At 37.7% G+C, this 20,245-nt stretch overlaps 2 protein-coding genes across 3 annotated transcripts; one reads left to right on the plus strand and one right to left on the minus strand.

The window, feature by feature from the left end:
• Positions 1 to 15,707: 15,707 nt before the first annotated feature.
• LOC121968068 lies at positions 15,708 to 16,965 on the minus strand. 2 transcript variants are annotated; one of them, XM_042518581.1, is made up of 3 exons: positions 16,479 to 16,965; positions 16,041 to 16,389; positions 15,708 to 15,960 (listed from the first exon to the last, which is right to left on the minus strand). In XM_042518581.1, exons 1-3 carry the CDS (start codon positions 16,620 to 16,622, stop codon positions 15,857 to 15,859), a joined length of 597 nt encoding a protein of 198 aa, XP_042374515.1. In that variant the 5' UTR covers positions 16,623 to 16,965; the 3' UTR covers positions 15,708 to 15,856. The 2 variants fall into 2 exon arrangements, with proteins under 2 accessions (XP_042374515.1, XP_042374514.1); XM_042518580.1 differs by having other exon boundaries at positions 16,041 to 16,376; positions 16,479 to 16,958.
• A 1,658-nt stretch (positions 16,966 to 18,623) lies between these two features.
• Positions 18,624 to 19,222, plus strand: LOC121968069 (phytosulfokines-like). The gene is made up of 2 exons (XM_042518582.1): positions 18,624 to 18,784; positions 18,903 to 19,222. The coding sequence occupies exons 1-2, from the start codon at positions 18,677 to 18,679 to the stop codon at positions 19,026 to 19,028; spliced, it is 234 nt and encodes a 77-aa protein (XP_042374516.1). The 5' UTR covers positions 18,624 to 18,676; the 3' UTR covers positions 19,029 to 19,222.
• The last annotated feature ends 1,023 nt before the right edge of the window (positions 19,223 to 20,245 follow it).

Genomic DNA, 20,245 nt, shown 5'->3' on the forward strand with positions numbered 1-20,245 from the left:
GTGGAGTACTTTTGGTTCCACTCAATTCCTTTTTATTCTTCATTTTTCCTTTCAAAGCTTTTTCTGGAGGACGGAGGCGGTTCAGTTCAAGCATCCACTCCGGAAGCTTATGTTCTCCTACAACATCAATCAAAGAAAACGTCTCCCACACGCATGTGAGGTAAAAAGAAGATAGGAGAATATTAGTGTGGTTATAAAATTTATCAAGAATTGAATCACAACTAATGAAATCAACAATTGGTACCTCAATTAAATTTTCTGATAAATCACAAGAAATACTCACCTTGTCATTTTGAACGGTACCTGGAGTGGTGATTTTTACCTCTTCTTCATCATGTTGTGGCTCAAGCTCTTGTTCAAGTGATGGTTTAGGTGAATGTACATCCTCATGTAGTGATTCTTGGGTGCTTGGCTCCATAGCACAAGTCCCTACACTTACATCTTCAACTCTTGGTGATTCTTGAGGTAATGCTTCCAGTAAGCAATCCCCTACACTTAGATCATCTTCAAAAATATGTTCAGAACCTGAATCACTAACAACATCTTCAACAACAATATCATTAGGATCAGAAATTTGCATAATCACATAATCATCACAAAAGATACTAGAAAAATTATGCGAATCAATGGGAGTAGGGTCAGGCCTGACAGAATCGCTACTTTCCATCTCTCCACTGGAGTTTTGTGCTTGCGGCTGATTAATAGATGATGTAATTTGATCTAATTGAATTTGTATGTTCTGAATCCTTGAAAATTGTTGCTCTTGATGTTCGATCATTTGTTGCATCATCTCCCTGAGTTTCCATGTTGATTCATCCATCTGAGGATCGTTTTGTTGAAAAGATTGTGGCATAAAATTTGTTGAAACTTCTTGGAACCCATATGAACTCTGGTAGGTTGGATATGGCTCAATAAATTGTCCTTGTGCACTTTCATACCTGAAACATGAATTATCCACCCAATTAGCATTAAAACCATTTGATAATGATTCATACCTATTTTGTTGATCCATGTTTGGGTAATATTGATACTCAGGTTGAAAGCACTGATTCTCCATTCCACCTCCAAAATTCTGAAAATATGGATCCATGCTAAAGAAATCTCCTGTTCTTCACTACAACACTACAAATCAATGTTAGAAGATTCTAGAGCATAAAGTTTCAATCTCATGAAAACATGAACAGTAAAAGCATTTAAAAATTAAAGAATAATCCAACATGAAAATACAAAAAGAATAAGCAATCAAATCAATCAACATGCTAACAAAATAAAATCAATCAAATCCAAAATAAACACACATTGCTAGTTACCTCCCCGGCAACGGCGCCAAAATTTGGTGTTCACAAAATCTAAGTGTCACATTGTACATCAAATTAATAAAGATCGGAACATTCCAAAACTAAAGATAGAACATGTAGCATGAAGTCCCAAGTCGAATCTCACAAGGAAACTAATAGTAGAATGTTTGAAGTTAGACTAGCATTATTCTTCTTTTGAGATTTTCTTCTGATGAAATAGAAGTGTCTATTTCTTTTATTCAAATCCGAATTAAAAATTGAAATGCAGCTAATAAATCTGATCTTAAACGATGATTGAATCCTAGCTAAGGAAAACTAACATATTCTATGATTCAGAAACTAAAGAGATATAACAGAATTAAAATTGCAGAAATTGCATGTGCAGGAACTTGATACGAAACTGGAATTTGCAGGAAGGAAAGTTACAAAAACAAAAATCAAGATTCTCAGCTAGAGAAACGAGAGGTACAGAATTTAATTGAAGAGATGAGATCTAAAGGAACAAATCTATAACTATCAGTCCAGATTTCATGAAACAAGAAATTCGACAACGAAATCTTAAGAAAACTAAAATGCAAAAACAATAAACTGCATAATCCAAAATCTAAACCATCTCTAATCAAATCTATTCTTTAACAAGCCTCTCCTTGCCGTCACACAAGGATCCTTAATGAAACCTCACTTCGGACTTGACGGAAGAGCTCTCAACCACTGAATTCAGTTCAATCTCCTCCAGCACCAAAGAAGAAACTTCCTGGAAAAGCTGATGAAGAAATGAACTGCAAGCATCGAAATTCTGCAGATCTGAAATCTACTTTCTCTGGATCGATACTCTCAGATTGAGAGCGAGCCACTTTCACCAAAGAATCCCTCTGATGATGGCTGAAACAGAGGAAGCACACGAACAGATCTGAGCTCCGGAGAGAAAGTCGCCGGCGTGAGCAGATGATCAAGACTTGGAAGCCAATGAATGGAAACTCCAACGCCAATGAAGCTCACTGAAAAGTAGATCTGGAAGAGGATGGGGAGCTGCGGCCGTCGCGCGAAGAAGACGGTGCACTGTAGAAAAATCGCGAGAAACCGAGCTCGACTGTAGCTTCTCACGCGAAACCTTTTAAACTCCTCAGATCTGATCGGACGGTCCATAATCATCGGATCTTGATCAACGGTGGAAAATAACATAAAATCTGATCCAACAGTACCGATCTTCATCTATGGTCCAGATCTACTCCTCATTAGGTTGGATGAGTCGGATCTTCAACGGATGGCTCAGATCTACTTGATCTTCAATGGACGGTCCATAATGCTCCCAGGCTTGATCGACTTGATTAGCCCTTGATTTGAGCCCAAATGCAGTCTGATCTGATCGGGTCTATGACCCTTTTGATGCCTACAAAATAATAATAAAATATTAGCATCAAATACCATGAAAATAGGCTAATTTACAATTATGTCCAAAATCAAATGCAATTATGAAATGTAATGCAAATATGAGTTTAAGCTATGAATAGACCAATAAAAACATGCATTATGATTCAAAATAATATAGCTAAAATCATGGTTATCAGTGTGCATGTTAGTTTACAAGTTTAGTAGGCTAGCATAGTTAAAATTTCTCATTTATAAATAACTAAGTGGGAGAGGGATTTTTAAATAAATCCCATGGTCTCCATTACTGGTTTGTAAGTGATGCAAACAAGCTTGCGCGTTGGCTCTGAGTGCCTTCCTCCATAACGGATGAGCTTGTTTGCGGATCACTAGAACAGACTTCCATTTTTGGATGACTATAGGAAGTTAATTAAGAGCGTGTGATCTTCCCCAACGGAAGGGGCATAATCTTATTAATGGACTTAGTGTCAAGTAATGGTATACACTTAGACACATCTAATAGTATCTTCCCCATCGGAGTCACTACTATTATTTGTGTGACCAAATGATACCAACTATTAATTTTATTTGTCAAAAGATAGGTTGACAAGATAATAAAATTAATGGGTTAAAATCCTTCTTTTACAAATGTTGAATTTGTATACGTCCACACTAACGTGGCATACAAAATTCACGGTGTTATGAGGTGTTAGTTAATTTAAAATAGTGTTGTTTGAGGAATCAATATTATTCTAAATTTAGAGTTCTGACCAAAAATTATTTGTGATTCTTAGGATGACTTTCAACCCACTGTCCATCATACTTCAACAGAATAGACTTACTGGACCTAATTACATAGATTGGAAAAGAAACCTAGACATTGTTCTTACTGCTGAAAGCTATAAATTTGTACTGACTGAGCAGTGCATTGAAGCACCTACTGGTGAATCTACCCAAGAGGAGATTGAATATCATAGGAAATGGGTAAAAGCAGATGAGATGGCGCGGTGTTACATTTTGGCTTCAATGTCAAATGTATTGCAACATCAACATCAATTTACCAACAACCTATGATATTATGAACAATCTCAAGGAACTCTTTAGTCATCGGGATAGGGCTTCTAGGCAAGAAGCCATGAGAAAGATAATGACCACCACCATGAGGGTACTCCTGTGAGGATCATATCCTAAAGATGATGGCTTATCCGAGCGAGATACGGATCCTTGGAGGAGAAATTGATGGGAAACCCGGATCGATATGATCATCAACGCTACCTAGAAGTTTTGAGCGGTTCACTGAACTATAATATGAATAAGAGGATTTATTCATTAACGGAACTACTGAAGCAGAAGGATTATTTAGTCACAATGCTCAAATTCACTATCTGAAATGGTTCTACTTCTAAACCGAGAGGAAGAAGAAGAAGAAACAATTCGGTTCAAGAAAGAAAGTGAATAAATCTCAGTGTAAAGTGAAGAAGAAGAAGGGCAAGTGCTTCATCTGCAAGCGGTCTAGGCGGGCTGTCCTCGTAGGAACCAAAACAAAGGTATATCTCATGCTCAGTTGTTGAAACATGTTTAACGGTGTTATCTACCTGGTGTGTAGATAGGAGCCACTGATCATGTCTGCAATTCCTTGTAGGGGTTCCAGGAAACCCGACGACTATCTGAAGGAGAAATTACCGTCTACATGGGCAATGCTACTAAGGTGGCAGCTGTTGCAGTGGGAGACGTCTACTTATCTTTTAGTAGAAATAGAAATTTGGTTTTAAGAAATTGTCTTTATGTACCCAGTTTTAGAAAGAATTTAATTTCAGTTTCTAAACTGTTTTTAGATGGATATTCTGTTTCTTTCAGTAACGATGTAGTTATTAAAAGAAATAATGTGATTATCTGTTCTGATGCATTGGTTGGCAATTTGTATACTTTAAATCCAATTTCTTCCACAAAGTAAAACATGGAAATTTATAACTCATCTTCTAATTCTAATAAGAGAAAAGAACCTTCGGAAATGAACCAAGCATATCTTTGGCATCTAAGGCTTGGTCATATTAACTTAAGTAGGATTCAGAGACTTATAGCCGATGGACTTTTGAGTTCATTAGAGTTGGAAAATTTTTCAACTTGTGAATCCTGCTTGGAAGGTAAAATGACCAAGAGGTCGTTCAAGGCCAAGGGGTATAGAGCCAAAGAAGCGTTAGAGTTGGTTCACTCTGATTTATGTGGTCCTATGTCTGTCCAGGCAAGAGGAGGTTTTGAATATTTTGTCTCTTTCATAGATGATTATTCAAGATATGGATACATTTACCTAATGCACCGCAAGTCCGAGTGCTTTGATAAGTTCAAAGAGTACAATGCTGATGTGGAGAAATGACTAGGTAAAAGTATCAAGACACTACGGTCAGATCTTGGTGGCGAGTATCTCTTAGGAGAGTTTAGGAATTACTTATCAGAGGCCGGGATTCAATCCCAATTGTCAGAATGGTGTAGCAGAACGAAGGAACAGGACTCTTATGGAGATGGTTAGATTGATGATGAGTTATTCAGAATTACCAAATTCGTTTTGGGGATATGCTCTGGAAACAGCAGTATACGTTCTGAACTTAGTACCTTCTAAATCAGTTTCTTCTACTCTCATAGAATTGTGGAATGGGCGAAAACCCAGTCTAAGACATATTCGGATTTGGGGTAGTCCAGCATATGTGCTGAAACCAGATGCTGATAAGTTAGAATCCCGTACAGAAGTTCGCGTGTTTGTAGGATATCCCAAAGGAACGAAAGGTGGTTTATTTTATAGTCTAAAGACCGAAGGTCATTGTTAGCACCAATGCCCGTTTTAGAAGAAGACTATATAATGGATCACAAGCCCGAGCAAAGTTGTTTTAGAAGAAATTAGAGGACACGTCTACTTCATTACCAAGGACAAGATGAAGTACCACAAGAGACCGCAACACGTGTCACACATGATACACAACCACGGATGCCTCGTCGTAGTGGGAGGTTGTAAGGCAACTGAAAGATTCATGTTTTGGGAGAGTCTTGGACTTGATCCGGGTAAACATGAACCGATCCACGAACATATGATGAAGCACTCCAAGATATAGATGCAGCGTCTTGGCAAAAGGCAATGAATTCAAATAGAGTCTATGTACTCTAATAAGGTGCGGGAACTTGTAGAACCACCGATGGTGTAAAAGCCGTTGGATGCAAGTGGATCTACAAAAGGAAAAGAGGACAGACGGAAGGTAGAAACCTTCAAAGCTAGGCTTGTTGCAAAAGGGTACACTCAGAAAGAGGGAATCGATTATGAGGAAACCTTTTCACCGGTAGCCATGCTTAAGTCCATCCGGATACTCTTATCCATTGCTACTCATATGGATTATGAGATTTGGCAAATGGATGTCAAGACAGCTTTCCTTAATGGAAGTCTTGAAGAGAACATCCATATGAAGCAACCAGAAGGGTTCATTGAAAAAGGCAAAGAGCATCTAGTGTGTAAGCTCAATCGGTCCATTTATGGACTGAAGCAAGCTTCAAGATCTTGGAACATCCGGTTTAATGAAGTAATCCAGTCATATGGATTTATTCAAAGTCCGGATGAGTCTTGTGTATATAAGAAGTGTAACGGAAACGTGGTGGTATTTCTTGTACTATACGTAGATGATATTTTGTTCATTGGCAACAATGTTAAAGTATTGTCAGATGTAAGGGTATAGTTGTCCAAACAATTTGATATGAAGGACTTAGGAGAGTGTGCACATATACTTGGGATCAAAGTAATAAGGGATCGCAAGAAAAGAATGTTGTGTCTATCCCAAGCTTCATATATAGATACAATCCTTGCTCGTTTTAGCATGCAAGATTCCAAGAAAGGTTTCTTACCTTTCAGGCATGGAATAGCTCTATCTAAAGAGATGTCTCCTAAGACTTCAAAGGAGATAGAAGACATGAAAGCAGTTCCTTATGCCTCGGCTGTAGGAAGCCTTATGTATGCAATGCTATGTACGAGACCTGATATTTGTTTTACCGTGGGCATGGTCAGCAGATATCAGAGTAACCCTGGACAAGGACATTGGACTGCAGTAAAACATATATTAAAGTACCTGAGAAGGACTAGAGATTATATGCTAGTTTACCAAGCAGACGATTTACTCCCTGTGGGTTACACAGATTCGGACTGATAGGGACAAGTAAGTCTACATCGGGCTATGTGTTTACTTTAGAGGTGGAGCCATTTCATGGAGAAGTGTTAATGTGTATCGGACTCAACCATGGAAGCGAAGTATGTAGCAGCATCTAAAAAGTAGTATGGCTCAGAACTTTCTAATGGACTTAGATGTGATTCTGGTTTGCCCAAAATCATCACAATTTATCGTGATAATAGTGGTGCAAACTCGAAGGAACCACGAGCTCATAAGGCAAGTAAACATATAGAGCGCAAGTACCACCTGATACGAGATATCGTGAAGCGAGGAGAAGTTGTCATCGCCAAGATTGCATCAGCAGATAACCTGGCAGATCCTTTCACTAAGGCCCTTCCGGCGAAATCTTTCGATCGGCATGTGGAGGGAATGGAAATCAGATGTATGGTAGAAGATATGGCAGCTTAGTCATTAGTATAAGTGGGAGATTGTTGGAGTGTATACTGAAAGCCTAAGCTTTGTAAACATTCATTATGAATAAAAAATCACATTTGGTCAAATTGTCTACATTTAGTTGTAGTTGTTCAATTAATTTATACTGTAGATAACATAGTATGTGGTGTCACATACAGAAGATGATGTTATCAGTACCTTATAAATTATAAACAGTAGCTCACGACCAAAATGGAAAGGAACAAACCATTAGAAGGTCGTAGTGTAATTAGGTATTAGTTTATCTTGACTATATAATTACACTAGTACACTCAGAGTGTATTGAGTAGGACCATTTGAGGTCGTTTCTTTTATACTGACTTTATAAAGGAACAAAGACCTCGGTTATTATGGAAGTGTGTACTCTTAATCCTAATATAATAACAAGCATATATATTTGATATTTATTTCTTTAATTTATCAATGGGTGAGATTTAGTTCGATGAATCAATAAGCCCGATAAGTTGGGAAATGGTATCACTTATAGTGTGTGTTGTTGATTATAGTAGAAAACTGTGTCCTAGAGATACTAGGTTGATAATGTCCTCAAGAGGAGCTCATAAGGATTGTCATGTTAAACCCTGCAGGTGGACCTAGTCCGACATGACAATAAGGTTGAGTGGTACTACTCTTGGATTTAGATATTAATTAAATGAGTTGTCAGTAACTCACTTAATTAGTGGACATTCGATATCTTAAACACAGGGAGACTAACACACTCATAATAAGCAGGAGCCCAAAAATATAATTTGGGATTGGTGTGGTAGTTCAATAATAGTTCTCTAGTGGAATGAATTATTATTGATAAAATTAAGTTGTGTGTTCGGGGCGAACACGGGATGCTTAATTTTATCGGGAGACCAAAACCAATTCCTCCTCTCGGTCCCTATCGTAGCCTCTTATTTACAGAGTACTATACCCACCTTCTATACCCACCAATAGGGGGCCGGCCAAGCTAGCTTGGGAACCAAGCTAGGGCCGACCTAGGTATAAAATTGGGTGGCCGGCCCTAGCTTGAACCCAAGCTAGTGGGGGCCGGCCAAATTAAATTAAAAAGGAATTTTAATTTTAATTTTTATTATGTGGAAGAAATAATTTATTAAAGAGAATTTAAATATCTCTCTTATAAAAGATCTAAAAAGATTAAAGAAAGAGATTAGATCTCTTTCCTTATTTGTAGATTGGTGAGATATTTTATTTTCTCTCTAAAAATTATTCACATGTTGTAAAATTAAAATTATAGAAATTTCCTTTTATCAACCATGAAGAGAATTTTGAAGAGAAATTTTAATTTTAAAATTTTCGGAAACAAATTAGGAAGTTTTAATTGTTGATTGAAACTTGTCCAATTTGATTTCATTGATGTGGCCGGCCATAAGATTTCAATTGGGGAAATTTTATTTTATTTTTCTCAATTAAATCGTATCAAGGAAATTGAGGAAATTTTATTGTAATTAAATTTCCTAATTTGCCTAGGCCAAGGAATATAAAAGAAGGGGTGAGGGTGCCTTCATGAGATACAACCTCTATTATTTTCTCTCCCTCTTTTGTTCCTTGGTGTGGCCGGCCATCATCATCATCTCCCTCTCTTCCTCTTGTGGTGGCCGAACCTCTCTCAAAGGCTTGGAGCTCTTGTGGTGGCCGGATACTACTTGGAGAAGAAGAAGAAGAAGAAGAGGAAGCTAGCATCTCTTGGAGCTTGGTTGGTGTTTTGATTTTCTTCCTTGGTAAAGCTTCTTTATTGGCCGAACCTAGCTAAGAGGAGAAGAAGGTGGTTGGTGTTTTCTCATCTCGGAAGATCGTTGCCCACACAACGTCCGAGGTTAGAAGAGGAATACGGTAGAAGATCAAGAGGTTTTTCTACAAGGTATAACTAGTAATTTTTCTTTCCGCATCATACTAGTTATTTATGGAAATAATACCAAATACAAGAGGCATACGTTCTAGAATTTCGAATATGTTTTTCGATGTTGTGTTCTTTTGTATTTTCTTTTCCTTGTGATTTGATTGTTCTATTCGGTTAACCTAAAGTTATTTTAGAAAATTAAATATTAGATTTCTATAAAAGGTTTTGTCTAGTCGGTGGTGGTTGCTCCCATATCCAAGAAGGTCGTGTGCCTCGCCACGTCAGTACTGGGAACCAATTATGGAAATTAATATTTAATGGAATTAATTACTTAAGGTGATTTGGGTCGAACATGTTAAGTTCCGCAGGAGATCCAAGTCAAAACCTAAAAGAACAAATAGATTAAGTTTTGGATCAAACGTGTTAAGTTCCGCAGGCGGTCCAAAATTTAATTTAAAAGAACACATGGTAGCTAAGAAAAGGTTCAGACCTTTGTACAAAATTTTTGTACAGTGGAACCTCTAGGTTTTCAGAGTAGCAACCAACACACTTAGCCCTAAGATTGTGGTCCTAAATTGAATGGTTTAAAATCATTTCAAAATTGATTTGAAAAACCTTGATGAAGCTTTTCTAGTGATAGCATTCATCATTGAGCAAGTTGATACAAAGTTGAGGTAAACTTGAACTATTTCAAAGTTTTTAAACTTTGTATCAAGATTTGAAAATGGAAGTTATTTTCATAGAAAACTTTTTTTTCCGTGATAGTATATGTTATGAGGAATGTATCCTCAAAATTTTATAATTTTTGAAATTTTCTGTAATTTTGTAGGAGTTTCTGAATTTCGGGAGGAAGAAATTCAGAAATCAGATGTGTGACCGACCAGGAGGTTCCCTGATCGGTCCAGGGGATGCTGGATCGGTCACTGGACCGATCCAGGGAGCTCCTGATCGGTCTGGTGACCGATCGGGCGTGCCAAAATGCTGAATTTCGACTGTGTTGTCTGAAATTTCAGCTGAAAGTTAAAACACAGTTTGTGTTTTGGATTTCTAAAGGTTTGAAACTCTCCAAGACATTGTTGGTGCAATGGTCAAGAGGAGTTGACCTTTAGAGGGAGTTTTACCTATTAGTCAAAGGGGGAGTTAACTTTTAGGGGGAGTTTTTACTCTAAAGACTTGAGTGATATGAGATTATCACTAAGTTGATTGTTGACTTTAGTATCAAGGGGGAAATTAAGGGTTTCAATGAAAGGTATGGGACTTTCATTAGGAATAAACTCTTGACCTTGATTCACTCTTTTTGATGTGTGTCAAAAAGGGGGAGAATGGGAGAATGTCCAAAGAATGTTCAAGGAAGAACATTAGAGTTTGGGGAGAATGTTCAAGGAAGAATATTGGGAAACCTAAGTTAGGTTTTCGGGTTAACCTAACTTGTTCATGGTTTTGTCAAACATCAAAAAGGGGGAGATTGTTGGTGCAACCTTAGGTCAAGGTTGACCTGGTTGACCTGACTCGAGTTGACCTGACTCGAGTTGACCTGACTCGAGTTGTATTTTGATGTTTGACGAGAATAGAAAAGTTCTATTTTGATGTTTGACGAGAATAGAAAAGTTCTATTCTGATGTTTGACGAGAGTAGAAAAGTTGTATTATGATGTTTGACAAGGATACAAACTTGGGAGATTATGGGTGCAATCTTTGGTCAAGGTTGACCTGGTTGACCCGACTTGAATTGACCTGATTCGGGAAAAGTCCAAGTATGGAGACTTGGCACGGAAAAGTCCAAGTATGGAGACTTGGCACGGAAAAGTCCAAGTATGGAGACTTGGCACGGGACTTGGCATGGAAAAGTCCAAGTATGGAGACTTGGCACGGGAAAAGTCCAAGTATGGAGACTTGGCATGGAAAAGTCCAAGTATGGAGACTTGGCACGGAAAAGTCCAAGTATGGAGACTTGGCACGGAAAAGTCCAAGCAGGGAGCTTGGCACGGGAAAAGTCCAAGTATGGAAGCTTGGCATGCGAAGTCGGAGAGGGCTCGGCAGCTCGTTCTCCGAACTAGGTCAGAGAGGGCTCGGTAGCTCGTTCTCTGGACCGGATGGAGTCGGAGAGGCCTCGGTAGCTCGTTCTCTGGACCGGATGGAGTCGGAGAGGGCTCGGTAGCTCGTTCTCCGGACTAGGTCAGAGAGGGCTCGGTAGCTCGTTCTCTGGATGATGTCGGAGAGGGCTCGGTAGCTCATTCTCCGGACTAGGTAGGGTTTAGGGCTGGGAGCTCTAAACCTGGATCGGTCTGGTGACCGATCAGTAACCAAATAGTGTGTTTATGTGAATTACCTGATCGCTCTGGTGACCGATCAGAAGCGAAGAAGATCGGGAGAAGAAAGAGGGGGGATCGGTCTGTGGACCGATCCACCTGAGTCCTGATCGGTCCACAGACTGATCAGAGACGAGGCCAACTCTCACAGAGAGTTGGCTGATCGGTCTGGGGACCGATCAGCCTAAGGCCTGATCGGTCCCAAGACCGATCAGAACACTCCTGGACCGATCAGGAGTGTGCCTGATCGGTCCAGGCCTAGCCGTTGCGACACAACGGCTATCTCTGCTTCGTCTGTTTTCGTCTGTTCTTCTTCGCAGGTTGCAGGGAGATACCAGATGATATAAGGCCTCTACAGTGAAGAACGAAAGACAACACTGGAAGAGCTGCTTATGCTAATTCTTCTTCTTCCTCTTGAGCTTTGCTGAGCTCTCGGTTTTGCTGAAGCTTCGCATGAGCTTCGTGCTGATTTTCTAGCTGCTGGAGCCGTGAAGCTGCTGCTTCATCAACGGACTCCGACGAGAAGGCAAGCAAGTGTGTTTACAATTTCTATTGTTCTTGTTTGTTTCCTCTATTGTTGTACTCCTCTGTTTTACTGTTGCAAAGACTTTGTGGTGAGGTTTCTCCACCCAGAAGGAGTTCATATTAGTCGGTTATCCGGGGTTTCATCCACCGACGGATTGATAGGCTTCGTCCACCTTACGGACACACCGAGGAGTAGGAGTATCATCTCCGAACCTCGTTACATCGCTGCGTCTAAGGTTTGATCTTCTCGTTCTCGTTTCTATTATTTTATTTTCGCTGCGCTAACATAATTCGTAGGAAGAAAAGAAAAATTGGGGTCGGCTATTCACACCCCCCCCTCTCTAGCCGCATCCGAAGGTCCTAACAGCAGGGACCAGCAGAATAATTAGGCCGATTGGACATTTTGCCAGATCAAATCCTAAGTCCTCCAGGTTCGATGAAATCCTAAGTCGAGCCTTTAGAAGGGCTAAGTCCTCGAAAGAGATGAGTCCTCCAAGGGGCCAAGTCCTCAAAAAAACCGAGTTCTCGAGATGGTCAATACTCTTTAGTCAACTCAACCCCATTAGAGAACAAGGTCCGAGCAAACGTTAAAGGGAACTCAGCCGACCTACCAGTAAAACATATTGATGACCCATCAAATCAACGACCTAATATTTTTTTGACATTTTGTGTAACCGTTATCAGAGAATCAAGGGGATATGCTCCATGCGAGTCATACGATTGAAGCTTCTACCCTGCAAAGTACAAAAATGGTGGGCCTATTTCAAGAAAGTTGTTAAAATGGCAAAACAGTCGATACTATAGGCACCGGTAAGCTTCGTCATTAGAGTTCACTGTTCATCATCCATGTTCTTCATTTTCTTCTTCCACTACTTGCCAGACTTGCGTTGGAGTGCCTACGCAAGGAACCCCTCCCTATCCCGGTTACTAATGTTTTCTTCTCCCAGTTCTTGTTTTTGCCATGCAGGATCGTCCGCGGTACCAAGTTCCTCCTATACATAGTCTTCTCACAGTCAACATTGAAATCACCTAGCCAACGCGCCATCTTTCTCGCTTTCAAACATAATCAAATTTGGCGCCGTCTATGAAAAAACAGACGAAGGAAGGAGAGGTGTGAGAAATGAACTTACAATGGGGAGAGGAAGCCTTGAGTAATCGTAGACAATAGCCAAAAAGGTTGAAGGAGAAGTCGCAGAAGAGAACAAAGAATAGGTACAGGGTCAAAGGGAATGTTCAAAACCTTAAAACCCTAGTAACGCTCCATCAAAGCCATCCGATCGTAAGATGCAGGAGAAAGAGGGATCATAATAATATCGAATCTCCATAGTAGCCTGGTATGTCAAACATTCTTTTCACACGACCACGCCACATGGCAAAGAGAGGCAACCCACATTTATTAGGGATGGAAATCAATAATCATTCTTATGGTCAAAAGATGTGTTAATCGTACTGAATATTAATTGTGAATGGCGTGCCCTATTTTTGAGGTATGAGTATGGTAGTGCGATAATAACATCAGCTCGAGCCGAGTGACTATTCATCAAAAGTCTGATCAAGAAATAGAAGGATACAAATGTATAGTCAGTCGAGCTTGCAGCCTCTTTCGACTAGACTTGAAAAGGAGACTTATGATATATGACGAATAAGATAGGGCCCCTAATGCGAGGGTTGAAGTCAAGGAAGCTGGCTGTGACGGTCAAAGTTAAGAAGGGGTCAACACTCAGGGCTGACACGGGCATACAGCTTGGCCGAATATTCCAATCGATCGGACCTCTTGTTCCATTAGATCCTCGAGTGCTCCTTGCTCGACGGATTCCCGAGCTGAGTCCTAATTCAATTCAGAATCAAGTGGTATAGTCGCAAGGACTAGCAAAATAATCCAGTCAATCAAACCTTTTGTTGGATCGATCCCGAGTCCTCCAAGCATGATGGAATCCTGAGTCGAGCCTTCAAGAGGGCCGAGTCGTCAAAAGAGTTGAGTCCTCAAAAGAGTTGACTCCTCTAGGAGGCCAAGTCTTCAAAGAAGTCGAATCCTTAAAATGGTCAACACTCTTTAGCTGACCCGACCTTGTTCGAGAACAAGGTCCAAGCGGGCGTTAAAGGAGACTCGATCGACCTACTGGCAAAACATATTAATGGTCCATCAGATCAACGACCTAATATTCCTTTTTGACATCTTATATAACCGTTGTCAGAGAAGCAAAGGGATATGTCTCGCGCGAGTTGTACGTCGGAAACTTCTACCCTAGAAAGTATAGAAATGATGGGTCTATTTTAGGAAAGTTGTTAGATTGACAGAACAGTCAGTCATATTTTGGTAATGCATTAATATTCGTGTATAGAGAAAAAGTAACACTATATAAGGAGGCCTTCACCTACAGGCGCAGGTAAACTTCATCATCAGAGTTCACTATTCATCATCCTTGCTCTTCATTTTCTTCTTCCACCACTTGCCTGACTTGAGCGTCGGAGTGTCTGCGCCCGGGACTCCTCCCTAGCCTGGTTACTAATGCTTTCTTTTCTCAGTTCTTGTTTTTTCCATACAGGATTATTCGTAGCACCAGGTTCCTACTGCCTGGACTCTTCTCGCAGTCGACATCAGAGTCACCTAGTTAGCAAGACATTTTTCTCGCTTTTAGATAGGATCACATATCATATTCACTCAACATCCACATCAATGTGTTCCTGGAACTCTCTTGACTATATCAAAAATTTTAAAATTTAGACATTATATGACTACGGTAAATTTTAGTCAAAACTTACTCATTGATGATGGTATAATGTTCATATTTTAAAATTTTTACCATGGTAAGAGTCCCAAGAAAATATTAATGTTATTTTTTTTAATTGACACCAAATATCCAATTTATGTCGACTAATCTTGGGGTGATCATTCCGGCCCCATGAAAGTTTTCCACTAACCATTAGGGTACATTGGGAAGCACTCGTCGTGAGCCCAACATACTTAGGTCAATCGTCTATTAGTAAAATTCATCCGCTAATACGCTGAAGTTGGGATTCGATCATTAAATGTCTGGGAAACTGAGAAAGTATCCTCCCACTATACCATTGTCCGGGGGTACATTGATATTGTTGTTGAGTAAATATGATAGATCTAAATGTAATACCAAGTTGTATCAATTATACTAAGTTGTCTAAATTTTATAAATCCACAACATATTATTTAGGCTTTGAAGTTTGAGAGCATGATAAAACTTAGGAGACTCCTATGAGTATATTATTTTGGTTTGGATTGATTCAGATATGTTTAAGATCATTAATAAGTTTTAGCTAAAACTCATCGATGAGTTTAAACTTATCAATTCGACCCCAATCAAGACCATTATACTAAACACATGTCCAGAGAAAGAGTATTTTTAAAAAGAGGTGTATGATTCGATAAAAGTAGAATATGTATTAGTAAAAGTCACATAAAACATTTTTTTTTTATCCTACAACTCAATAACATAGCAAATGAGCAATGCGAAGCCTTAGGGTACAATGGTGCAGCGGCAAGATACTTTTTTCATTTTTTATATATCTAAGGATTGCGTTTCAATTTTGATAAATTAATTAATAAAATTTTCTTAATGAAAGATTGACTTAATTAAAAATGTTAGACGGATAGATTGGTGAAAAATTCTATGGACCAATATTCCAATATTAATCGGCATAAATTGGACAATTGGCGCCAACTGAAACCCAAAAAAAGACAGTACACTCGTGAATTGAAACTGAACTGTTGGACCGAGATAGAAAGGAAGCTGTATCAAGATGCTTACAGTCTTCACTTTGTCTTCTTCCTGAATCTGGCCACACTTTTGTTTCTTTATGTCTTCAATGTTGGAAGAGAAAATTAATATGATCACTTGGGTGATCAAAATATGAAAAGTTTTTTTGGAAGTTGTTGCGGTCCTTCTACTCTCGATGCAGTGCCAGCTGCTACGACTTTTACATGAGACAGGCAGTATACTTCCTGAGCTGAATAACAATGAACAAGACAACTCAAATTTACTACAACAATGGCGATGAACTCGTCAAAGTTCTGAAGTGATAAGGACCTATCATGTCTAAGATTGTTTCCTCTTTGATGTCTTCCAAAAGTGCAGCTCCTATCTCCACTCCAACCTCTCCAACCAGATCAGATTGCAGTCCACTCCACTCCAAATTACTGAGACATGAAAACTCTGAAGAGATCACCAAATGCCTTTTGTTGCACGTTAAATGTCTCTGCTGCCTCTCCACTAAGAGTATCTTCTCATGAATGTTTTTCTCGGTTACAGCTCTTCTTTTAGATCCGATGAGCTGATGAAATGCAGGGGTGTAAGCAGCCTCAAGAATCTCATTAAAGATGCTGAGAAATTTCCTTGGCAAGCTAAGAACAACCTCCGCATCATCTGAAACAAGAAACTGAAATATTACTTACTACCTGATCACGCAGACAGAATCTTTAGAATAGAAATAGAAAAAGAAAAAGAAGAGCTCAACAGCTAGCTTACAGTGATCAACACTGTAATTGCTGTGATGATGATGATGATGATGATGGTTGTTAGGAGTTTTGTGACACGAGGTGAAGGCATTCTTCCAACACTTGATGAAGCCGTGGCTGGTAAAGAACTGCAGCTTCTTTGATGCATTACCATGGCAGCAAAAGGTGCAAGAGGAAGACTTATTGGATGCAAGGAGAAGAAGCCTCTCCGAGCAGTAGTGGCCTCTCTCAGCCAGGTAAACGTCCAACACAAATGGCTCCTGCTGCTCTTGCAACAGCTCAGAGAGGGGTCTTCCAGGGCCTCTCATCTTCCAAGTGGAAGAAACAAGAATGAGGAGGAGGAGGAAGAAGAAGAAGAAGAAGAAGTAAAAGTGTTCGAATAGTTAAGTGAAAGAAAACTGATAGGGAGAGTAGGCTAGTGAGGGAATCTGTACATGTCAGTTTTGGTACTGGTTTTCCTTTCTTTTTCATGCTTTTGGCTTTTGCAGTAGCCACCAGGATACATCATACCATAGTTGATCAGGAGAATCAAGTTTCTTCTTCTCCGGTTTTTAAGAAGTAATGGATTGAGCCACCATCATCTTCATGTTGAGAGGTTAAACTGATCAGCTTTGTGTTTATTTGTGCCATCATTAGATGGTTTAAGATATTAATAAATATACACATTAATTAATTGAAAAAGAAATAACAAAGGAAAACGAATTAATAATAATAATATATAATAAAATTTATTTAAATATAAATTAAATTATAATAAGGAATAACGTTCAATGACTTAGGGTGATCTATATAGTACTAGTAACAAGACTTTAACATGGAAAAAGGTTCGATGGTTATTATTTTGAGTTGCGGAGAAAACTAATTAATAAGAACTCAATGAAAAGTAAACAACCTAATATCGAGTCATTATCCAAAAATGTAAACTAATAAGAACACAATGAAAATTAGACAAATTAATATCCACTCATTTGATGATTTTTTTTACTTTGAATACCGCGTAGAATTTTGAATTCTTTGACCTTCAAATCCGTGTTTGTTAGCGCCATATCATTGTCAATTGATATTTACTATTTTAGGAGATTTAATTTGAAAATAAAAAATCAGTATTTATCTATAAGTCACTTTCAAATAATGGAATAAACTTGCTCAAAGTCTTCATTCTTCGAATCCTTCCTTTTGTAGCTTTCAATCTTCCCAAGAGAAAGTAACTCTAATTGCGGAAAAAGGTGAAGCACTTTAAATCATCAAGCTGGATCCAACCAACACAACTCCCTTGCCAAATGCTTCGTGTAAACAAAATCTATGTAAATCTTTCCTTCAACCAAGTCAACTTGTTGCCTTTTTCCCTTCCGTGTTTTTATTTAAAATTACATATTTACAGGACGTCTCGTTAAAAAATAATAATTTAAAAAAGACACTTTTTGATTTTATTTCAAAAATATCTCATATTTTAGTAACGTTATGTAGAAATTATTCAGTTGCTAATATAACATATAAAAATTATTCAGTAATTAATTATTATATGTTTAAAGTAAATTTATGATTCTGTTTGATTAAGTATGAAGTTGATGATTTTTTATGCTATAAAAGTTAGCGAATAACCGCTATAATATTTAGGTAAATTCTAAATCTTAAAATTTTGAATCTTCAATTCTAAACTTTAAGTACTATTATATCAAAATACTCTAATCAAAATTAATTAAATTTCATCAAAATCACTTTTAAACAATAATAGAAACAACTAAATAGTTATTATAACAACAACAACATAATAATATATTAGATGTTACACATTGTAACAACTATATAATAATTTCTATATATTATTCCAACTAATTATAATTGCTACATTAACATTCAAAATAAAGAACAACATTATAGTAGCTATTTAATAACTTTTAAGTATTATAACAGCTAATATCCAGTCTCTCTTTTTTTTCTTACAGAAAATATTAATATTTTTATTTTCAGAAAGAAGGTAGAAGATTCCTGTTTTGTTTCTCTGTTAAGAGTATGAACAACAGAAAGGGCAAAAGCAATAGAACAAATAACCTAGTCGGCAATCAACCTTGTACACACTGCAAAACTAGCTAGTTTTTTTTTTTTAAATGCAATTTAATTCGAGTTCATTCTATTTGCCTCTATATAAAGCCACCTCCTCCCTCTTCCAACCAAAACAACTCCATCATTAACTCGCTCTATCAGACAATGTCCAAGTCAACCGCCCTCCTCCTCCTCATTGCTCTTCTCCTCTTCGCCTCTCTTGCTGAAGCAGCAAGGCATGAACCAGCTGATCCCGCAAATGCCCAGCAGCAAGTAAGTTTTATTATTTACCTTTTTTCTCTAGCTTCTTCATTTTTTTTCAATATTGTTACTGAAAAGAAAAAGGTTATGCTTTGATAATTTATAAATTTGATGTTGGAAATTTTGATAGGTTGGGGAATCAGAAGAGATAGAGGAAGGCTGTGAACAGGTTGGGGAGGATGAGTGCCTAATGAGGAGAACACTGGAGGCTCACACTGACTACATTTATACTCAAGGGAAGGGCAAGAAGCATTGATATGGATGACAAGCTCTGTTTTTGAAGTTCTTTTTTTATTCTTCTTTATTTGATGAATATTAAATCTCAAGTTTAAGCTGTTATTGCTACCAAAGTTTCTTCTCCTTCTTCTTCTCCTCCTTCTTCTTCTCCTCTTTTTAATATATGTTTTTTTTCATTAGAATATTAATAAATAATGCTGTTTTTTGAGTTCATGTTACATTTCTTCTGCTCTGTCCTTCTCTTCTTCTGATCCACTTCTGTGTTCCTCGTCGAGGGTAAAAGTGACAGTATAGAACACTACTCGAAACTCTTATTGTATTGAATCAAACCTTTGATAGAACCAAATAATTGTTTGCAGATATATTGAATCATAAGCTTTTGCTTCTTATATTTCTGCCCAGATTGTTAAGTTCTTCTTTTCTTTCTCACTTTTATTTTGTTTTTAAAGTTCGTTGGCTAGGTTTATCAAGTTCGAAGAAGAGGATTTGCTTTGATTTCAGCATAAAATCTAAAGTATGTTTTGTGTTTATTGATCAGATCTTAATGTAATGACCTTTTAGTAGGGAAGTAACTTTATTGAAAATTTAAAACATCCTAGAAATTTCATGCCAAATCTTTGAAAATGTACAGCTGATGAGTTCTAGAAATAGAAGTTGTGATTTTTTTTAAGGAAATATATTTATTTAAATAAATAAATAAATCTTTAAAAATAATTTAATAAACTTTAAATATCAAACTGGTCAATGAACCAATTAAATAAATTTTAAAATATAAAAATTTCAAGCCACCTCAAATTACCTGCTAAGATTTGAATTTTGTGAAGAAATCTTAGGGAGTTTTTTCACGATCGCCCATATTATTCTCTTTATTATAAAAAAATCTTCCAATAATTTTTTTTATGAGTTGTACAGTAGTAAATCATAATTTTTATTTATTATATTTTTTATTTACTATCTCTATACCCCATCCACATTCCCAATTTTGCAAGATTATGATTCTTAAAATAAAAACCTCAAAACATCATAGGATTAGAGTTGTTTTTAAAAAAAAAAAAAAATATTTCACAAACCTCTTCAAAAAATCTTCCATTACTAAGCACTAAAAAAAAAATAAAGGGTGCATTTAATGTTAATGATATTGTTTGTCTCAGTGTGTCTAAATTTTCAGTGGTCAGTAATTCGGGAAGTAAATGAGCATGCTCAACAAATCAAGGGCAATATTTGGCATCTCTTCTT

Source organism: Zingiber officinale, chromosome 3B (assembly GCF_018446385.1).
Source record: "Zingiber officinale cultivar Zhangliang chromosome 3B, Zo_v1.1, whole genome shotgun sequence".
NCBI lineage: Eukaryota > Viridiplantae > Streptophyta > Magnoliopsida > Zingiberales > Zingiberaceae > Zingiber > Zingiber officinale.